General features: G+C 37.9%; 1 protein-coding gene across 4 annotated transcripts in view; it reads right to left on the bottom strand.

The window, feature by feature from the left end:
- Positions 1–4,139: 4,139 nt before the first annotated feature.
- The window catches only part of DSE (dermatan sulfate epimerase), a 31,750-nt gene continuing 13,060 nt past the window's right edge, over positions 4,140–22,829 (bottom strand). For all 4 annotated transcript variants that reach the window (XM_048938411.1, XM_048938409.1, XM_048938410.1 and 1 more), the window contains 4 exons: positions 14,275–14,528; positions 10,006–10,245; positions 8,030–8,237; positions 4,140–6,605 (listed from right to left, as the gene is read on the bottom strand). In XM_048938411.1, the coding sequence (XP_048794368.1) occupies positions 4,844–6,605; positions 8,030–8,237; positions 10,006–10,245; positions 14,275–14,528 (2,464 nt within the window). In that variant the 3' untranslated portion in view covers positions 4,140–4,843. The remainder of the gene's footprint in view (positions 6,606–8,029; positions 8,238–10,005; positions 10,246–14,274; positions 14,529–22,829) is intronic.

Raw genomic sequence — 22,829 nt, 5'->3', positions numbered from 1 at the left:
CAGAACTCACCTGAGAACAGTTGAGAAACATACAACTTTCTCAGCACCAAGGCCAAAGAGATATTTGTCTGTCAGTATACAGAGGGTTCCCACAATAATTCTAGATTTGGTGCAGGCATTCTTGTAGAGAGCATGGATATATACCTGACAACAGCATCTCCCCCTGCTTTTTTTCTGCCTTTTGGAGATGTGAATGATCACATCTATGGAAATTAGCTGCATAATTCCATTACTACACCTGGTTGATTTACATTGTTTCCTTCATACTTTTGTTAATGTGAATTAAAGCTGGGAGGATATGGTCTTGTCTGTATGGATTCACACACTCCTTATCTCATGGCTACTGCAGTTATGTTCAGTTTCATTGAAGATGAAATCTGAATTCTCATGAAATTAATTGTTTTGCTGTTTATTAGAGTAGCAAACCAGGCAAGTATGAAGTTAAAGTAATCACTCATCTTCATTAGTTATTATCAGGAGAAAAACTGATGTTAGTTTTTATACTCTTTGAAGTGCTTTGTTTCAAGGTTGAACTTGTTTAGAAAACAGGTCAAGCGCTGAGGACCATATGGATACATCCAGCACTGGATCACACAGGCCTCCTGCCACAGAGTTCTCCTGGAGTCAACAAAGAAAGAACAGAAAATAAAATCTGGCCTCTATTAGCTGAGTCTGACTTAATAGCTTAAAGTTATCCTTCTGAATTATAACAGAGTAGCCAGACAAAAAGAATTAAAGTTAGACAAAAGTGTATATGATCAGAAGTAAGATTTTCAGAGACCCAATAAATACGCTCGTAATGACCTGGTACAAAAATCTATTTTCCAGACAATATATACTTTCAAAAACTAAGAAAAAAAATTAATCACTGGAAAATATGTAGGTAACAGAAGAATTTGATACATTTCAGACATACAGTATTTCAGAATCAACTTTAATCTTTGAAGATTTAAGAAATGAGGTAATCCACTCCATTCCATTGGCTTCCCATGACATTGGCAGTCATAATGATGTATATAACATACACACTGAGTTTTTAGATAATCTCAAAAATCACTTACAAATCTAAGAACCAGATTCCACCTTCAAACATTCACATAGCTACCAATGAGATGAATTCCCAATGACTCTGCTCAGAATGCACTGAACTAGGTTCAGCTTAATTTAGACTGCAGCCCTGAAACAAACTTGCATGAAAAAAAATCAAGTTCTGAACAGAAGTTGAGAGAAGCCAATTGTAGAATATTTTCCTGTGGCTAGAGATGCAGAACATGAACATTTTCAGAAAGCAGAAAGAGGCAGACTAAGAATAGGATCAGAGGCATTTGCCAGAAACACTTTGTAGGGTGACTCCATTTTAAATAGAAGACTAAAGATAACTTTGTTAATGGATATCATATAATGACATTTTGTGGTTCAGTATACCCAGATGAGATAAAACTGGTGTGCCTCTGCCATAGACACACATGGTACTGTGATTGCTGCTCTTTATTTTGAACTAATGACCCAAAGCCAAGAACAGTATGCTCTCTTATGCCAACAGGCATTAAGGACTCCAATCAGCCACTAGAGCTAGCTGAGCTGATGTCATGTTCTTGCTCTTCCTCACTGCACTTCCTAGGAAAACCTAGGTAGATTCTTCAGGGTGCGTTGCCATCTGAAGGCTTGAATTATTTCTTCCTGGCTTTTAACACAGACACTTCTGGCCCATGGCCTAAGGTGCTAATTTCAGACATCAAGGATATGTTTGCTCTTTGCTCCACTTGCTTCAGATTCTGTTGGAAAAGATGAGGGGCCATAACCTGCTGGTGAGATGCTCTGCAGAGAAAGACCTGGGGGTCCTGGTGGATGACAGGTAGGCCATGACCCAGCAGTGTGCTCTGGCAGCCAGGACGGCCAATGGCATCCTGGGGTGCATTAAAAGAAGTGTGGTCAGCAGATCAAGTAGGTGATCTTCCCCCTCTACTCTGTCCTGGTCAGGCCTCACCTGAGTATTGTATCCAGTTCTGGACTCCCCAGTACAAAAAGACAGGGATCTCCTGGAGAGAGTCCAGTGGAGGGCCACAAAGATGATAAAGCGCCTTGAGCATCTCCCCTATGAGGAAAGGCTGAGTGAACTGGGTCTATTCAGCCTTGAGAAAAGAAGGCTCAGAGGTGATCTTATTAATGATTATATTCATCTTCAGTGTGGGAGTCAAAGGGACATGGCCAACTTCTTTTCAGCAATCTGTGGGGACAGGACAAAGGGAAATGGCCATACACTTGAGCACAGGAAATTCTGAACCAATATGCGAAGAAACTTCTTCACAGTAATGGTGACAGAGCACTGGAACAGGCTGCCCAGGGTTGTTGTGGATTTTCCTTCTCTGGAGATTTTCAAGACTCACCTGGACACCTACATGTGCAGTCTGCTGTAGGGGACCTGCTTGCAGAGGCATTGGACTTAAAGAAAAAAAAAAGACTTCTAAAAGGCAACGGTGTAGAAAAGAATAAGTAAAGAAGTACATGAGATTATTTTCATTTCCCTTCACCCCATCACTGGAGGTACACTCACACCACATTTATGTAAAGACAATGCTGATTGTCTTTACAAGCTGCTCTAAGACCTGGCTCTGAGCACAGGGATCTCTTGTACCCACCTTTTCGATTTCACATTGCTACAACGATGCAGAGAAGCATCATGTAAACAAGAGTTAATGTCCATAACCATATCTTACTTTCCATAATTCTGCAGTTTCTTTGCACACACATACTAATCCTGTACTAGAATCTGGATGGCACACTGTATACAGTCAGCCAAGAAACACAGGTACTTCTCAAAATCTTTTTGAACTAGAGTGATGAGAGTTTACCTTTCCATGGCTGACTGTCCAACAAAGCAATGGTGACCTGACATAAAGAAAACATACACAACTGTCAATTGCAGTGAAAGATTTGTATAAATGCCACTGATTACGTTAGTCTAGTAAAGGCTTCAGGTCATCACACTTCTCCATTTTTCTAAAGGCTCAGCAATCTCCAAAGAGGACAAGGATACACAAGTATCTAATACTAAAAAAAAAAAACCAAAAACCAACAGCTGTTTCTCCATATCTTCTTGTTATCCCTGTGCAAAGCCAGAAAGGAAATGTGTACTGATACACAGCTTCTCACAATCTAGACATACTTACACTGTAAGTAACATCATGCAACCAATCAGCTTCCTTTGCCTAGACTAAACGTGTCAAATCTTACTGGTTATATCCAGGCATCAAAGATTGTAGCAGAGCTTCTGTATGTGAACACAGTGCGGATATGGCTCAGTATTTGAAACCTAATGAAAATATTCTGATCCATTCACTAAAAATGTTTAGGCAAGAAAAGCTCAGTATATTTCAGTGCATAATCTCCAGAAGGCTTAAAAATAGCAATGTAGATAACATACCTAAGTGGGTATAAGGAAAAGGAAACAAAGTTTTATGGTTTGAACAAAGAGCTGATGAACATAATTACTGTACCAATAGGAAAAATATTCTAAACAAAGAGAAACATTTTTTTTTTCCGCAGAGAAAATAATATTTTTATTTAACAAATATACTGGAAAAATTATTTTCCCATAAAGACATACAGATATGCCCCATAAATTTTCCATTCTCTCACATAGCTATGATTTCTTGAAATCAGTTTAATGAACAGAAGGGGATATATGTGGAGATGTCAAACTTATTTTTGCTGTAAACCACATGACTCCATTTACCTCTAATCCCCAGATAACTGATCAAGGGGCCACGAAGAGCTTGCAGAACCCTTCCTGGTGCTTTATAGAGAACAGATCGTTCACATTATTTTCACTGTCCTCTGCTTCTAGCCATGTGAAAAGAAAAAAAGACACTAAATACTTCCATAATACCTCTTCTTCCCTACTGGCAATTGTTGAGGTTACCACAGGATTGCTTTGGCTTTTGTATTTTTACAAGTGCATGTAGACGAATATTATTTCTCTACTAAGATGCACTTCAAACAATAGAAAACTTTCGTGAAACCCAGTCTTGAAAAACTGAGAACAGACTCCACAACATTCATCTTTCTGCAGTCAACTCTTGTCTGAAAAAAGTTTATTTTGTTGTTTTGGTTTTTGTTTTCTTTCTTTATTTATTTATTTATTTTTTTTCCTGAGAATTGTCTTCCTTTGTACTTTAAACCAGCTCCTTTTTCTCCTCCTCCTGCCTACTAAACATTGTGATGCTCACTGGTAGGTACTGACAGGACTGACACCTCCAACCATGCCAGACTGTAAAGCATGGGAGAGATGACATGATGGAAGTGTCTGAAATAATTATACAGGAGTGTCCCACAATTAAATATTCTTTGGTTTGGCAGAGAGAAATGGCATCTGCTGCTAAGATCTGCCCTGCATACTTGTGAGTGAATAACCTTTCCTTAAGAGAATGTCCACAAACATTCACAGCAGCCTGGAAATGAAAAGTCACTACATGTAAATCCAATTCCGTATTAAAAAAAAACAAACCCTTCGAAACACAAACCTTAAGAGGGCTCTTCTCACAAAAAAAATTAATTAATTACAGCTTTGCATTACCAAACTCTGAAGAACAATGCATAATGTTTCCTCAGACGTGAGGCCCAACTCAAAATTCAAAGGAGGAGTACTTACTAAGTACTTAGTTTTCTGAGAAATTCATTGCCTGCCTGATTTGTCAATTCTTTCTGGTCTGAAACCAGTATTTCCCCAGCTGTTTTTGGAATGTTTCAGAAAGAAAAGAACATAAACTTTGGCCCTATTAGGGTTAATGCTTTTGCATAGACATATATGACCATAAATTGGTCAACTAGTAGAGCTCTTCTGCTAACATTGTGACTGAGAACAGGAAGAATACAGCCACAATAATATACAGCTATCTACTAAAAGTATTGCATACAGACATCTTTGGCCATGCAGTCTCTTGGCCTTCTGAAAGTATGTGAGCTGCATTGCTAACATGACAAAAAAAATAGCAATGTTGAGAATTAGAAAGAGGCGAGTATAAGAAGCTGATATTGATGGGGCACTACTTCGAGTGGTTGCCACCAACTGTGCCAGCCCTGATCGGCCCTTGATTGAAACTCCAGTTTTGTGCTTCACGTAAGTGATATCTGCAAAATCCAGAAGATCTTTCATTTCCTCATCTTCGTCAACAGGCAACTCTTTTTGTGCTTGAGTCTGTGCCTTCTGTCGCACTTTTCTTTCATTTACCTCAATTTGTGCAAAAATGTCAGGAACAGCATCAATGAATTTGTAACCTTTGGATAATTTTCTATTTTTCTTTGCTCTTCCACGCTGCTGCTGCTGCCTCTGTGAGATTGCAAATATTCTATCAATGGCCTCTTCTGTCTGTCTCTTATCTGAAAACCTCAACAGGCGTTCAGCAGTCTTCCTAAAGCTAGCTGTGTTTCGTACACGAGACAAGATCTGCTTTTCAAGCTGCTGGAAAACAGGCTTAAAATGCTGCAGGTTCCTCTCCACAATCCCAATGTAGTCCTTCACTTCTGGCACTGCAAAGTTCCTAATGGCAGACGTTCGGTCAAAGACAATTTTCTGACGGCCTGCAGTAACCTGTGCAAAGGCAGAACGAGGCCCATCCTCCACCGTCCACAGGTAAACTGCATAGGAGTGCTCATTGGTGGTGACAAAAACATCCAGCTGCCGAGAGTCGGCACGGACAGTGAAGCTTTGCACATCAATGGAGGGCCCAATGAACAAGTAAATGGCTCTGGTGATGGGGTGCCGCAGGAGGGTCGTTACATTCACATAGTTTGTTCCATTATAAGGGTAGCCCCGGGGATACATTCTTGAGGCAATGGTAGCTTTCTCGCTGTGGCCAGTGTCATCCATCCAGTACATCTTATATATTCCATCACGATGTCTAATGAATGCCCCATGAATCTCATCAACAACTGTTTCTTCAAAAGGCACATCCACATTGTGGAAGAAACTGGTTGCTGCCTCCAGAGGGCTGTCATCTTCTAGGTGAATTTGGTCCACCAGCAACAAAAGTTGAGGATGAAGAAGTATGAGGTTTCTTTGCAATTTTCTCAGCTTCAGTTTAGGATTGTATGCCCCCACTCCTTCTCCCCTGATAAAAACCACACCGCTTCTCTCCATGGCAGCAACCACTCGTCCCTGGCAGTCACCAGCCAAATCATGTTTATATTTAAGCCATTTCGAAGAACAGTCCTCTGTAATCTGCCCTTCCCATGGGGAGAAGCAGCTCTTGGACACAGCAGGGGAAAACATCAATACATTATTAAAAAAAGTATATTTTGGCCCATACAGAGCTTCTGTAATGAAAGGTACGCCATTGGGAGCAAAAGTAAAGGAGTTCTGGTCTGGGTGTTCATGGCCAGCGTTAAAGTTCCTCCATCCCTTGATCCACTCTTTGTACTTGTTCTTATGAACAATATCATATATTGCACGTCCTCCCAGCTTTCCTGACTTGAAGGAAAGGAAAGGCCTGTTGATTTCAGCTGGCAAAGCACTTCCGTAGGTTACCACTCCCCAGTCCTCAAAGTAATGCAGCTTTGGAACCCCAAAGTCTGGCGGAGGGATGGAGCGCAAACTTGCATCATACCTGCCAAAATGATGAGGGAAATTGTTTAAAAATCACTTGACTCATTTCACTATCAGCACCTACACAAAATTCAAAAAACAATTCATTACTCGTATCAAAGAACAACCTAACAATATAAAGCCCACCAATGTCATTCCTGAGAAAAAAAACTACATGAAACAAAGTCCAACATTGTTTTTAAGTAAGCAAAACCATTATTCAACTCAATAGCATTTTATTAGATGGTCTCTCATCAGAATTATTTTCTACAGTTAACGAGGAGCCCCATCAAGCCTTTAGCCAACCTCAGCTCATGTGTGGCAAAGGCTTCACAGTAGAGCTCAGGCCTTTATTCTGTAGTTAGCGTTCTTTGAGGGAGATCCTCCTAAAAGCAGACCTTTTTTCCTAAGACTCCAATGCAAGTGGATGTGCTCATCAAAGGAGCAATAATGCAGCACAAGGAAAAGGTAGTTGTTGCGATATTCAGAGTTTTTTTAGTGTGGGATTTTTTTTTTAATTGTGTGTGTATGTTTGGTTTTTTGTCTTTTTTGTTTTGTTTTGACCCACATGCTCTTAAAAATGTCTTTCCTTTTAGCATCAGGAAGAAATTGTAAGTATAAATTTCCAAGATTTCCACAGACAAACAAGAAAAGAAAATGTATGACAGTGGTCACAAAGGAAAGACTCTCTATTTTGCAAATAACAAGCTGAAATGTGCTATGAGTCTGGAAAAAAAATTAATATGCATAACATAAACATAAACTAATACATTCAATGATATTTCTCTTCTAAGAAAGAGAAATAGAGCTATACTGAATCCTCAGGAATGTGTTTTTTCTATGAACTGAGAGAATTTATATGTACATCTGTATGTACAACTTGGATCATACTTCTTACATTCCGTAGAGTGACACAGAAGTTAGAAGAGGTGTAAATAACATGGAAAATATGGATCTAGTAATGCATCATTTTTTTTTTTCTAAATTTGGCCTGCAAATTAGTGTGGTCACACAACTAATAATAACACTATCTTTTACATTACTTCAGCTTTTCAAACAACATTTATATTAGGACTTAGAGTTTTTAAAACACAACTACACTTTAAATATCTGCCTAATTAATCACTAAAAAAAAATAATGGAATTAAACATCAGAATAGAGCAGATAAACCAAAGAATATATGGAGGGATGTTTCCTTTTATAACTGCAACAGACAACGGGAGGAAAACACAAAAGCACGCACAGATAAGACTAAGGCATAATCTGTAGCAATGCGCACTGAACATCTAATGCTAAGAAGTTCTTCTGAGCCTAAAAACTCTGTCCTACACATGGCCAGAATAACATAATCTCTGCCTCTGCAGAACAAACCAAAAAATAACATCTTATCACAAATGGCAAGCAGCCATCCAGTCCTTTTTGAGCCCACACATTTCCTTTCATACCAGAGAAATTCAGTGTGGAGAGTGCACCACCTCTGCCCTTTGGATGGAGTCCCCGGGCCCTCCACCACCCGATTCCTCCTGATCTGGTCTGCCAACCAGTTCCCGCTGCCATTGCGCATGACGAATTTGTCGAGAAACACCAGCTGGCTCTCTGGCCCATAGAACCAGTTGTAATTGGAGTCTGCAATGGCCACAGTCCTCTGAAACCCTTGGGAAAAAGTTAAAAGGAATGTGAGAAAGAACAAATAAACACAGATATGTTTGTAGAGCATGAAGATGAAGCCAAGCAGTACAAACAGACACAAACAGAAGCTGCCTTTTATGATGTTTATACTCATAAATGAGCCATAAGTTACACAGGAGCTGTTTGCTTCTGCTGTAGATAACTTGAATAGTCACCTTTCTTCTTTGGCTATAGGCAACAATCAGTCAAAATGCTACAAAAATATAAAAGGCAATGTCCCATCCACTTCTCACTCAGATCTTGCAACTTTCACTCCTCCTATGTCAATCCAAACTCTTCAAATCCAAACAAAAGAAAGGTTCTCCCAGTAAAAAAAAACAAACCAAACCAAAAACCCCAACCCAACTTTCATCCTGAAATAACTACAATGAGTTTCCTTTGCTCTTTAGGAACCTCTTCCCAGTATATGGTATAGCCTGGATTCAGTGCAGTTCCTTATCTGCGCTGGCATGCTAAAGCAGCAATCATTGTCCTCACAAAATTTTTAATACATATTAAGTTATCATATTATATTTTTAAAGAGGAGTTTAAACAATATAAGCTCCCAAAGAATTGTGCTATGAATAAACAGCACAAAATCATCACTGAGAACTTTCAAGGCTACCCAAAACTGAATCCTATCTGAAAGTTACAAGGAGCTGTGAATATTTATTAGATTATACTGTTTGCATATTTATAGATCTCCATCTTTTAGTCAAAATTAGGATTTCCTATCAGAGATGCTGAACACACTGTGTGACAGTGGATTCAGCAGAAACAGTCTGCAAAACTGACCCACCAGAGGTGCCCAGTATTTGTTTCTCACACTGACAAAAGAAAATAGTTCATACGCCCGACTGATCTGAGAAACCCACGAGTTGAGTCAATTACATTTTCTGTATGAAAAAGATCTTGAAAAAAGAAAAGGTTATAAAAGTGGATTTCAACATATTGTGGGAAACTGTGCGCTATTCAGTAAATAAAGGGGACCTACAGGAAAAAGGGGACAGACCTTTAGGAGGGTCGCTTGGGATAGGACAAGGGGAAATGATTTCAAAATAAAAAAGGACACATTTAGGCTGGATACAAGGAAAAAGTCTTTTACAGTGAGGTTTAGTGAGGCACTGGAACAGATTATCCAGAAGCGGTGGATGCCCTGTCTCTGGAGACATTCAAGGTCAGCTGGACCAGGCTATGAGCAACCTGACCTAGCTGTTGGTGTCCCTGTTCAGTGCAGGGGAGCTGAACTAGACAACACTTAAAGGTCCCTTCCAACTCTAAGGATTCTATGATCCTATGTAAAAATTCTCTGCACTTCCTTGATACTTTCAACTTAGCTTCATGATTTGTTGTTCATTTCATCTAATATTTTTGTGTGATTGCTTTTCCTTTTGGCAAAGAAAAAAAAAATCAGTAAGAATCTCAGTGAGTATTATTTATCTAACAGAAAGCCCCAGAACCAGCTCTATGTCAAACTCTGAAAACCAGAAATCAAGTTCTAAAGCACTGCTTTTTCTCTCAAGTGACATTCTTGTGTTCCGCCTGGTTCTAAAAAAACAGTTTAATGAACAACAGTGTTTAATAAGCAGTGATAAACAATAATGTCATTGTTTCCATGGATGATGAAAGTAGAAGTGAGAGAAGAAGGTTATTTCAAATGTTCAAGTACAAGGTTACTTGAAAATGGCGCACTTCAAGTATAAAATTGCTTCAAGAACTGGAAGATGGATTTTCATTGGTCCAAAAGACCTACCTGGCAGGACAGTCCTGTACATAAATGCAAAGTGCTGCTTGAGCCAGGGGTGGTTGAAGTGATTGATATCAAAGTGCCTTTGGACAAGAAACATGTACTGAAACAGTGACCTGGTTGTGTAGCTGCCATAAGCCACCCCTTCATAGAGGGAGCCATCTGTGACCTCCTGCAGCAGGACTACTGACTTTTCCATGATTGCCAATACTTGCTTGGTCCATAAGTAAGCTTCCTGAAGGTAGCCTGAAAGAAAAGAGGTGTTAGATAGTCTGGTCACAATACTGTAAATCATAGATGACATCACTTGTATTCACACAGTGAGATCCTTCATAGCAATGAATCCATAAGGAAAGCAGCTAGATCTCTAAAATATGACCCATCACTGCAGCATCCCTGTGGTTCTAGGGTAAAAGATAAAATGCTACACTTAAACACAGTAGAGCAAAGTTACCTGAGTAGACAGAAAACTATCAAGACACCTTTTTACTTTTGTGAGATTATGTGATCCACCCTGATGGAAAAAAGTACTTAATGCATTAGAACATGTAAAAACAGAAGAGTCAGAACAACACCATTTATTGCATTTCAAATTAGTATGAAAACAATTTTACAGCCCCCACTAGAGGGCTCTAATAAAGCAAGTATTCTTATCAGTCATTTTTCACCAGTACAATCACCAGTGCAGTGAAAGATTCTCAAGAGTTTATAAAAAGCTGACACTTGAACTGCAGTTAACCAATATTCTACTACAATATGATCTATTTTAAGATATGCTATATTCCACTTATGTTTTCAATGTCTAAAGAGTTATCCAAAATAGAAGTTCCTTCGGAAAAAATTTGCATGGTTTATTACGAATGCAGATTCTTCATTTCTTTAACTTCCGACTAAGTTCCAGCCTTCATATATACAAGCTCTAAACAGTTATATTTCTTCTAAGGAAAGACTTCTAGAGATCTTACTATTTTGATTTGCTCCACACAAAATACGAGTTGGGAAGAGGTTGTCTGAAGTCCTTCTCAGGACTTAACTGCCTTCACCATGGAGCATCTACAGGCATGAGATCCCTAGCAGTGCCTGTATAGACTGCAGAAGGAAGGCAGTGTGTGGATCCCAGCAGACAAAAGACTGCATGCTTTCTCTTATTCTCTTCTAGATCCACTAACAACAGAGGCAGGACTAAAAAGAAAACAATTACCTTGTATGTCTGTATGGCTACCTAGTGTCTGTACAGCTCAGAGTGTCTGGGCATAGATTTAACCCGAATTCTTTCCACTGTATAGTAGAGCTGAACTTTAGGTCAGCTGGCATGCATTACATCCCACATTACTTGGTGAAACAGTGCCTGCTGAACGAAGTGCATGTGCCAGGCTGAGGGAGTATGAGCTACATTCAAACCTGCTACCAAGAATGTTTTGCTTTATTGCCACAAATACTGTATTTATGCTCAGCAGAGTGATGAGCAATTCAGACTTCCTACCAGTCAAGGCTGCCAAATCCTACTCAGTTAACAGAGAGGAAAAAATTGTGAAATCTAAATTAAACAGACAACCTGATTTAGGCTGAAGAAAGAAACATGACCAGGATGGCCTGAGCAGGAGGAGCGGGCTGCACTACTGAGTTCTACCTCCTTGCTCACAGCTGGTGTGACACTGCTTCCTCACACTGATAGAGCAGGGCACCACAGCAGTCCATCCAAACACAACCCCAACTACTTCCACCCTCATTTTTCATTGTGACATTACAGCCATACCAGTTAGTTTTGGACACTGCCCTAACAAGAATGGTGTTTTCCATGGCTCAATGTAGTGCATTCACTGTTGCGCATTAGCACATATGTTCTGTTAACTGACGTAATATTGATGCTATAAATCTACTCACATATGTACCTTAATGATATAATGACACATTTGAATAATAAAAAACGGAAGAAACACTCTGTCAGGCTACACAAAAAAAACCCTCCAGAATAAATCTCACATGTAATGAACAGCAAGTATGTCAAATTAAGCCTTACTCACGTCTCTTTATGGAGTATCTGGGCGTATTTTAATTGAAAGACTGTATGTGGGTACCTAGAAATTATTCCACTTAGTTTCATTTTTCTGTCCTATGAAAATGTTTACATGACTTTATGGTGGCTATTTAGTCTCTGCGTACTTCATTAGCTGAACACCATGTTTAAGATTTTTAAGTGAAGTTTAAACCTTTCAGAATGCTTACACTGGGATACACTATTTGCAATTGCTTCCAATCTGATACAGGTAGAATTTGTTTATTCCATCCTTCACCTTTTTTTTCCCCTTCAGAAAAAGTCTTTCATGTCAGAATGAGAATTTTTTTTTTCCTTTTTTTGTTAAATGAAGTTGCTCTGCATTGAGATCAATTAAACTTTCAGTTAGAAACACACAGTCTGGATGTATTGAGTGATTTTCATTTGAAATATTCACAGTACTTGCTCAACTGTTGCTTATTTTGCTTTTTTTTTTTTTTTTTTTTTTTCCAAAAAAGATATGAAGTTTGCTGAAAGAAATATTACCCAACTGTGTTTGTGATGTTACCATTGTTTGGCACAAAGCATACTTCTGGTCCATACTCTAATGAAAAGCAGAGTCCTCTTGCAAACTGCCAGCTTTCTACAACAACGGAGGATTAGGGAAGGATGGAATTGTGAGGAATTTAGCAAAACCCACTGAATAAACATGGTCTTAGTCTTTAATTTGTGGAAGGCATAGTACGAGGAAGGGGAATAGTTTCCATGCATACCCTTGCTGGTTTTGAGCATATGCACATTAGTGAACACACTTGCTATGACAAGCTCAAGAAAAAATTGACCCCCAAACACAGCAAGTGTCACATTTTTCTAGCACGCATTCTTTGGATGTCTGAAAGTTCCAACTATGTGCAGATGTGCCCTTGCTTCGCAGGATTAAACAGCTCAGTAAACTAGATTTTTTTCTTGACTTGTGGCACTGAGATTTCAAAATATGTCTAGCACATTTTAAATAAGATCTTGATAAAATACTCACACAGTTTTATAAGCTAGAGCTGGCTACATGACCTCCACTTCTCAGCCTAAGTACTATAGGAGTTTACTATAGGATTGCTTTGCCTGCTCTTTCCATGACTTGCACTCTCTTTCAGAGTGGACATAGCTCAAAGGGAAAAAGGTAAAGATTTGCTCATCTCCTTAGCAAAAGATGCTGAAAAGATAGGTCCTGAGCTGTCGCCCATAGGTGGATCAAGTTCCAGCTTGGCAGTCCTCTCAGGGAAACAAGACTGAAGTGCTGTAGCCTAGCTGAAAGTTTGGGGCCCAGGGCATTTCTGACTGCTGACCTTGATGCAGACCAATGCCGGACTGTCTGCAGGCATTAGAACAAGCCCCAAACTGATAATCTACCCTAAAAGACTGCCTGCAAATCTGAATTGGTACTAGTATACATGAGGGAACTGTCAATTCTTAGTAACGGTGAGGCAGAAATATAAAACTAGTTAGGCAGCTACTTATATATTTATCATATATATATACTTATATGATCAGGGGACTGGAGCACCTCCCCTATGAAGACAGGCTGAGGGAGCTGGGCTTGTTCAGCCTGGAGAAAAGAAGGCTGCAGGGTGACCTTGTTGCAGCCTTTCAGTACCTAAGGGGAATCTATAAACAGGAGGGGACCAATTCCTTGAAAGGACAGATAACAGCAGGACAAGGGGAAATGGTTTCAAGCTGAGGGAGGGAAGATTTAGGTTGGATGCCAGGGGGAAGTTCTTTACTATGAGAGTGGTGAGGTGCTGGAACAGGCTGCCCAGAGAGGTTGTGGATGCCCCATCCCTGGAGGTGTTCAAGGCCAGGTTGGATGGTGCCCTGAGCAACCTGGTCTGGTATTAAATGGGAAGGTTCGTGGCCCTGCCTGTGGCAGAGAGGTTGGAGATTCATGATCCTCGAGATCCCTTCCAATCCAGGCCATTCTGTGATTCTGTGATTATATATTCTCCGATATAGCGCATACATATCATAACCTGTACATCTGCCCACAGATTATTGTTCTATTCAATAAATACATTTTTTCTAAGCAGCATAAGAGCAAACCCAATGCAATGGAGGTCTCAAAACACACAAAGCACAACACCTTTGCAGCTGGCTGCCATATAGGCAGAGTACTTAATGTGGAAAACCGCAGAAAAAACATTTATATCAGATCCTGCATGTTACTCCATAAATGGGCAATTGAGCTGATATGCTGTAGAAAAGCATTCCTATGGTTTAGCACATACCTTGATTCATCAGAACCAGGCTTCCAGCCAGCAGGGCCACACAGTTGGTAGGCTGGTGGTTATGGAGATACTGGAAACCCCATCCTCGTCTGTATGATGTTTCGTACATATATCCCGAAGCATTGGCAATTACCTCAAGAAATCTCTCCTGTTGAGTCTTGCTAAGATAGCTGTACAAGAAGTCATAAGCTGTGGCAAAGCCAACTAAGGAGTGAGCCAGAGGGACCTCATCCCATGGGGCATCCTTCACCAGCCTGTCAAAAAAAAAAGATACCAATTAATTGAGTTTCATCTACTCATTTTTCTCTATGAATATATTTAAAGGTGTGTATAACTTAACATCTCCAAAGTTAGTCAACGGATGCTGAATTTAATGTGGTACTAAAATACTTACCAAGTCTTTGAGAGCGTTCTATACTGTCCTAAGTATGGATAATATTAACCTTCAAATCTCATTAATTTTACTAGAAAGATTAAATCCTTAAGTATTAAAGCAGCGTTTGTGATATTTCTAGGATTTGCTAGGAAAAACAAATAATGCAGAATGTTGATTGTACAGAAAAATAATCTACTTGCCTGAGGCAAGATTTAAAGCATTTTTCTAAGAAAGTAATATCTCATAGTTTACACTCTTCCAAAGAATCTGCAATAATCTTTTTCCTCCAAATGAGTCAAATGTTAATAAGTTCATAATGGTGGCTATTGGATTGAAGTTGTCTTTAAAGCAAAATAATTATTAGCAAAATTCAAGAAAATTCATAATGGAAAAAAGAGGTAGCCCAGAACAAATACTTCCTTTAAATCAAGCATATATTGGCTAAAAAAGACCTTACTTTTTTTTTATACAGAGCATATTTTCAGGCCACAGTCACAAAAAAAAAAAAAAAAAAAAAAAAAAAAAAAAAAAAAAGGAATTCATAGTGGGAAGAATCTTTTAAAAGGCTAACAGTCATTAGTAGCTTTCATAATTGTTCTTTTTTTCACTTATTCTGCAAGACTTTTTTACTAAAGAAATGAATTTTAAATTGTTAAGATAGTACCCTACTGTAATTAGTGAGATTTGTGCTGTGCTCCTGAAGATGTGCACCTTCCAGTTTCATCTATTCCGTGATTCTTTAAATACAATTTCATTTTCGATTTGCATAAGCGGTAATATGAAAAGATTATAAAAGTATATGAAATGAACAAGATTATAAGCATATGTATATTCATTCTGCTTTAGGAGCATTTATTTGCATTCAAAATGCATGAACGAAGAGCTGAGAAATTAAGACTATCAGATCAGAGTAGTGCAGCTATGGTAAATCACAAGGTTTGCAAGCAAGGAAAATGATGTTCAATTTTTATTTCAGTACATTTAACTTCATTGGAAGAACTCAAATGGCCTTGACACATTCATACCTTTATAAAAGGGAAACCTCAGAGGGTTTTTTGATTAGTTGAATTTCCAACATTTTAAGCATTTACTTTCTCCCGACTTTAATCCCATTTTATCCTGAGTGAAGTTATAATTTTTTTACTTTTCTTAAATGAATTCATTATTTCAAGGATGTTAAGTTAAATACAAGAATGTATTCAACAAATAATTAAACCTTGTTATGAACCAGAGTTTTTATTGGGCTAGATTAATTTGTTTGTAGATTGTTATTTCTTTTTCGTCAACAGGCAGGCACTGACAGAAAAAAAACTGTGAACAATATTAGCACAGAAAGCTAAAAGTGTGGTAAATAATAACAGCCAAAGAATCAGGAATGAAAGTTCTTAAAACGTACAACTTGTCTTCTCCATATCTTCATGAAACTCTTTGGTGGCCACTGTATGGGACTTTTGTCTGTTGCTTTGCTTCAGGTTCAAACTCATCAGAAAAGTTTCTGGCCAGATATAGTGAAATTTCTTATTTCGGTTTGTGTTAATCGTTGTGGGAAAAGTTACAGATCTGTAGGTCAAAACATTTAAATGCTTTATGTAGGTGCTTATTATTTCCATACTTCCTGATAAACTATAAGAAAATGTAAGTTAACGAGGCAAGCAACGCTTCCCAGTCTCCAGATACAGTTATACTGCATCACAGAGCCAGAAAAACTAAAAATCTCAGTGAAGTGGTCATTTGTCAATCTATTTCTGTTTCTATTCTGCTTTTTCATCTTCAGTTAGCACTGGAAAAACTCTGAAATTGTAATAGGCCATGTATGTAAAAATAAATTTGCATGCTATGCTAGTTATAGGGAACACCCTGTCACTTTGTTTGCTGCCAGGAATCCCTTCAAACATGCATAACTTTGATAAGCTGTATCACAAATCCATATTTCCAACATATTTTTTTTGTTTGTTTGTGTTTTTTTTTTTTTTCTTTTTTGCCAAATCTTTGTACACTCAAAGATCAGAGTTCATATGGGGACAGGAAATATCACTTCAAAGACTGTAGTCTGGAATAATTAACAAGTGTTTGAGGCTAAGCTATAGATTAGTGAGGGGGAAAGAATAATGAGAGAATTAAATATAAGGAATTAATTTAAAACATTTAATTCAAATTTCAGTATCCTTATAAAAACATACAAATTGCTGATTAGAGTGCATTAAAAACTATTGAATGTTCATTATCTGACTTCATCTTAAGGGGGATTTGACAATGGAACCAATGTAATTCATATTTCTTTGTTAAGATATTTGGTTTGATATTAGCTAAGTTTGTATTTGGTTTCAAGAGCAACACAGTATCAAACTCCATAGCAAAATGCTACAAATTAATCTCTGTGGCAACACTTCTGATAAAATAGGAAAAGATCTACACAGGAAGTGCTAAGCTGATTAGTTATGACTGCATTTAAGCTGACTTTTTAAGAAAAAATAAATAATAACAAAGCTTTCAATATAAAAAAGTTTATGTTAGGCTTCCTGGGGCTACACATTGTCATGGTCAACTCCTTCTGTTTAGATAAGACAGTTCTGTAATTATTTCCCTCAAATGTTAATTCTGGGTAGTGGGTCCTATATGGGGTTTAACAGAAGAGGTACACACAAGTAACAGAAACAAAACAAAACAAAACAAGGACAACTGTTTAAAGACCCTTGTTTCTAAACATACAAAAATCACAGCCAACATTTGTTCTTAAAATGAGCTTTCCTTCTGAGAAGTAACTATTTAGCTGATATAAATCAGTGCATCTCCATTAAATGAATCTCAGTGGAATCAAGTAACATGCGTCAAACAATGTGTAAAGTGATACACAAGAAGAATGGTCAGGTAGAAAGCATTAAACGCTTTTTGTATCTAAATTGTGCTCTCATTTTTCAAATAGGTCTCCAGCGTCAGATGTGGTAAACAGCCTGGCTGATAAGCCGTGGGAAAGCATGGGACCACAGGCCTGCACTTACCATGGTCTGTGAATAAAGAGTTTTCAAGGCTATTACAAACTACTTTGCTCTAAAATTTAAAAAAAAAAAAAAAAAAAAAAGTTGTTTGTATTTATTCAAATAAAAATGGGTAAAAACATGCTGGAGAACAGCTATTTTCTAATCCTCTCCAGAGTAAAACATCAGACAATATGAACCACAGCTTAACAGCTGCGTTTGAAAGCAGCAAGTAACTTTTATTGTAGCACTGTAGTAGCCTCTCTTGTCTTTCAAAGGTATCAGACACTACAAAAGAGGAATTCAGAGTAAATAACGTCTACAATGTACAATCTTAGTACAGAACAACCACTTTCAAACAAACACATGCCTGAGATGCTCTTTTAGGTTCTCTTCATCTTTGCTATTTAAAATACTCCTTCTTACTTTATTTTAAACACTGACATAGATCCTCCATAAGGAAATCACAGAGAAACAAAGAGATTGTGGATAACGTAAACAGCTTATTTTTCCTACGTGTTTTGAGAACTCTAGTGTAGTGCAACATGGTTTCTGTCTTAGATTTGCCACCTTCTGCAATGAACAATGAAACCTGGAAGGGGTTATAGCTCAATTCTGTAGACATCACCTTAAGATGCCAAGCACCACCACGCAGGCACCACACTGTCCCAAACTAACAGTGTACACATTACCTTCACTGAATGGGATCCCACGCTCTAGAAAACAACATAAACTGCATAAAAATTTGTATGGGAAGTAACAAACCAATATTGTGTCTCTTTGAAACAAAACCAAGAAAAATCGTGATAAGACTACCCTAACCTCCCCACTTCTTGGCAATACATACAACACTGCTAATGTCCCTTCTTTCAGAAACTGTTAATGCATTTTTCCCCTAATTTCTATATAAATTCCTCATTTCTCATAAATTCCACCTTATCAAAATCCAAACCATTATCATTTCTCTAACAGGTGAAAGCCAAAGAGAAATAAACACTGTCTGCTCTGTTCAAGGCAGGATTTGAACCAAGTAAAATTCTCTCGCTTAAGTGAGATCCCTGATCCTGGCCTACAGGATATTTAGAACCTCCCTTCCTTCACTTCACCCAATTTGTAAAAACAAATTGAAGCAAATAAGAACATAACATACTAACTTAAGAAACAGTGGGCAGTGTGATACCTGACTTCCAACCTCAGTATCTAAAGATAATATGGCATCACTGCATCCAAACTGAAGCATTAAACATGCCCTGACACATGCATTACAAATGTAGACCACATCCTGATTCTTAATGCTTCAAACCTCCTCATGACAAATCGCTTACTGAAGAATAACTTAGAGGTTGAGGGCACATTAAGCTAATGATTGCAAGAAGCATGGCAGAAATCACTCTTCATTAGTGAAACACTCCTTCACATTAGGTTGATGCAAATGCAATGAATCAGGGCCCTATTCACAAGACTTTCAGTTGGAAATTATTCCAAGGACACTGCCTCTGTGCATTTAGGTGTAATCCATCTTAGACATGGTAGCCAGGTAACAGCATGGTTGAGCTTAATGCATGTTAAATGCCAGTGGTGATGCAAATACTGCATGTAATAGGGCCAATTGAGCTCTTAGTCCTGTACCCAACTGCGTAATTCTACAGACAACATCAGTGCCCTGGCACCCCAAATATCCTTGCTATTGTTTGGGAGCAGGAGATACAGCTTTCAACTCACCAGGCAAAGGTGACAAATGTTCTCCCTGATCAGAAGAAGCATATGTACCAAGGGAGAGAATACACACCACGATGAAATGGGAAAATGAGACCACCAGCATTTATTTTATAAACTAGACCCAATGCCCAATATTCTTCTTTCACAGTCTCCAAAATGAAATATTTTCCTGTGCTCAAATTGAATACGTTGTTCACTGACAGAACAATATCTTCCAATTTTTGTTTTGAAGAGAAAAATGAAAATCCTTAAAAAATTCTGATCAATTCAAAACAATCTCCCAACTTTCACCCTTTCAACATTTTTCTGTTTGCCACCAAAGCAAAAATTCCATAATCTGCAAAATGCAAGTACTCAGCCTTTCGCAAAAAGAAATACATTGAGTTTGTTTTTTAAGACCTTGAAAAACTGATGATTTGTATTTCTAGTGTGTGTCTAAGGTAAAACAACACAAGTTTGTTCGTATTCATTTCAGCTCAGTTCATAAGAAGAGAGACAAAGGAGTGCTTAAATATATAAGGCTGAAGTCATAACAAAAAAAAAAAAAAAAAAAGACAACAGACAATGTATTTTTCAGAAGTTTAAGAGCATATCATACAAGTAGGGCCCTACTGCTTAATATGCTGAGGAGACAACTGAAGCTTTACTCCTTCGGAAAATTATTTTCCATTCTTTTTCTCTTAGTTTCCCTATGGGCTTGTAACCATCATTCTACTGATTCTCAAATTGCTTTTATATTCTTTTCTTCCAATTTTGCCTTTGATCATAGGAGAGTCCCTTTCAAATTTTACTCTTTCTTAATATTAATCATGACCCTTCTATACTGACATATTAATCAAATCTGTTTTAGTAACTCTCAGTAGTATATAAAGCAGGCAAAGAAATGTGGTTATGTTAACCCTAACTCTTTATTGTAAGTTTCAGGTTATAGCAAATTTTGGACTAGGAAGGTAAGCTCCCTATAGTCACCACTGAACTTGAGTGCTGATTTATCTCCAGAAAACCAGGCTAGAATCCTATTTTAAAAGAGAAGATATAGAAGAAACTCTTAACACTTCAGCTGCAGTTTAATTTCAGAGTCATGCACAATTTCCACTTTTAAATTCTACATATGAAAATGATAAGAACTCAAGGGTTTGATATTTCACTCACTAACATAATGTATATTCCAGATACTGAATTCATCCTCCTACCATTCTTTTTCTTTCTCGCTCTAGGAGACTACCCTGACAGCATCCTCCAACCTTTTTACATACTAATGCAATGTGCAAAAAACTCAGCAGTCTTACAAAACCCTCCTCAGTATTCTTTGAATGTGCCAGACGGTTGATTTTTGGGAGTTAAAAATAAATGCTGAATCCGTGTTGTCAGCACAGTCTTCAATTCAGCACATGAACTTATTCTATTTCTACATTTAAATATTTGTATTCATGCATTTTTATTGTACAATTCATATTGTCCAACACTGAGCAATATCTGTACGCTAACAGCAGACTTCACCATACTCCAATACTTTCAATAAGCATAGGCTAACAGAGGGCTATGGGATTGCCAGATAATAAGGAATACCAGGAGGGTCACAGATTTGTTATATTGAAGACACCTGTTAGTTTCTGTTTACTTGCTGCTATTTCTTTGGAATGTCTGCACATGTTTGACAGCAATTATTTCCAATATGAAACCATGAAGTCAGGCTTGCTGTCAAATCCCATACCTTATCATACACTGGTAGCATATTTCTGTTAAAAAATAGTGCATGAACTGTGTGTCAAAAAGAACAGTACAGAAATCCCTTGTCTGGCAATTCTAGGCAGGGAAATCTTTCCAACTGTGAAAAGGGTGCAGAAATTGTGATCTTCTGTTTGTAGAGAAGACTTTGTATAAAAAAATAACAACAACAACAAACCACCACAACCTTTTCTAACTGCTTTGTCCAAACAAAATCTGACTGGGCTCTTATTTCTGCACGGTGTTTGACTCCAATTACATCACTTCACTCTGTTCTGAAAGAGGCCGAGACAGCATACGGAAAGAATCACTAGTGCAGATCCCTCAGCCAACAACGCACGTCTGGTAAGGGAGTGTGCGAGGTGACTCGGAGATAAAATGCCAGAAAAATGATCTATATCCTCTGCTCTCTGTAATATAAGATGCCTTACATAAGGACAAACTTTCCCTATGGTTTTAGGCGGCATTTAGATTGAATTCCAGGAAGATCAAGAAAGTTATTTAACAACAGCTTTTAATTTTTACAGGCAAAACAGTAGAAGTTCGTCTATTTTTATGAAAACATTAATCTACTACATCTCCCTCCTCCTGCTAGGCTCCAAAACGTTGTCTGTTCCCATATTATTTTGATTATAATTATAGCTAGCTATTAGCCACTGACCCTTTGTTTAATCTAAATGTAAACCTACTCCAGGATGTAGCAATTACGGATGCTCTGTTATGAGCAGCATGCCTCTCAGGAGCGGTTGTTATGACAAACAGCTCAAGCTGTGTTAGCCTACACAAATGGGAATTCAATTAAGGGTGCCTTTTATTATGTGATACAAAATGACTACTCTAATGGTTGAGGAAAGACACAAGTGCTTAACTACATGCCATTTCCAAGCATGTATCAATTACCAGTAGACTTTATCATAACTATGCCTTGATATGTTGAACTGTATTTGGACTACAGAGGATTCTCACTAATGTAAAGATGAATTTTTAAAATGTTAGTCAGCTTGGGGGGTTGGACTCGATGGTCTCTGGAGGTCCCTTCCAACCCCTACAATTCTGTGATTAATGTCTTGAGATTCTGAACAATTAATCAGTGATGCTGGAAAGTTGATATATTCTATCCAACTACTGCCCACACTACCAAAATACACTTTTACTTACAGTCACTACAAAAATTAGAGGCAAACTACCCAACTCAAGTTTTTTTTTGTTTGTTTTTTAATTCTAGAGTTACTTTAGAGTCCATGTCATTTAAGTGAAAGTCAAAAGAAATCTAGACTATACTCTTGAAAGAATTCAGCTGCCAAAAAGTAATTCATATGATAGCCAGATCTAACTTGCCAATACATGTTGACTACCATCAGAGATAAAAAGACAATTTAGGGCAAATTACATGCCATTCTAGGTACTTACATAAGAGAATAAGTTTAAGGAGAGAAGTTTCTCTAGATTTGCTTTACTTACTAATACATCTTTGTACAAGCCTTCTTTACTCTGACATAAGCAGTTTTGACACATAAGTCTCATAACATTCAAAGTCCTAAACTTGAGTACCACCAAAAACCTTCTTTCTTCCCATTCTCCTGTGAAGAGCGTCTACCCTCGAATTAGTAAATAAGGATAATATTCTTAATTTAGCAGTCAGAATAATATTTTCCTCAAAGTCTGACAGAAACTAAACACGATTAAACAGACTGAACAATATTGTTTTTTTAATAGTTCCATTACTGTGACACTGCAAGAATTGTTCATAACCAGTC

Source organism: Lagopus muta, chromosome 2 (genome assembly GCF_023343835.1).
Source record: "Lagopus muta isolate bLagMut1 chromosome 2, bLagMut1 primary, whole genome shotgun sequence".
NCBI lineage: Eukaryota > Metazoa > Chordata > Aves > Galliformes > Phasianidae > Lagopus > Lagopus muta.
The sequence above is the reverse complement of the archived record's forward strand: the minus strand, read 5'-3'. Positions and strand labels throughout refer to the sequence as shown.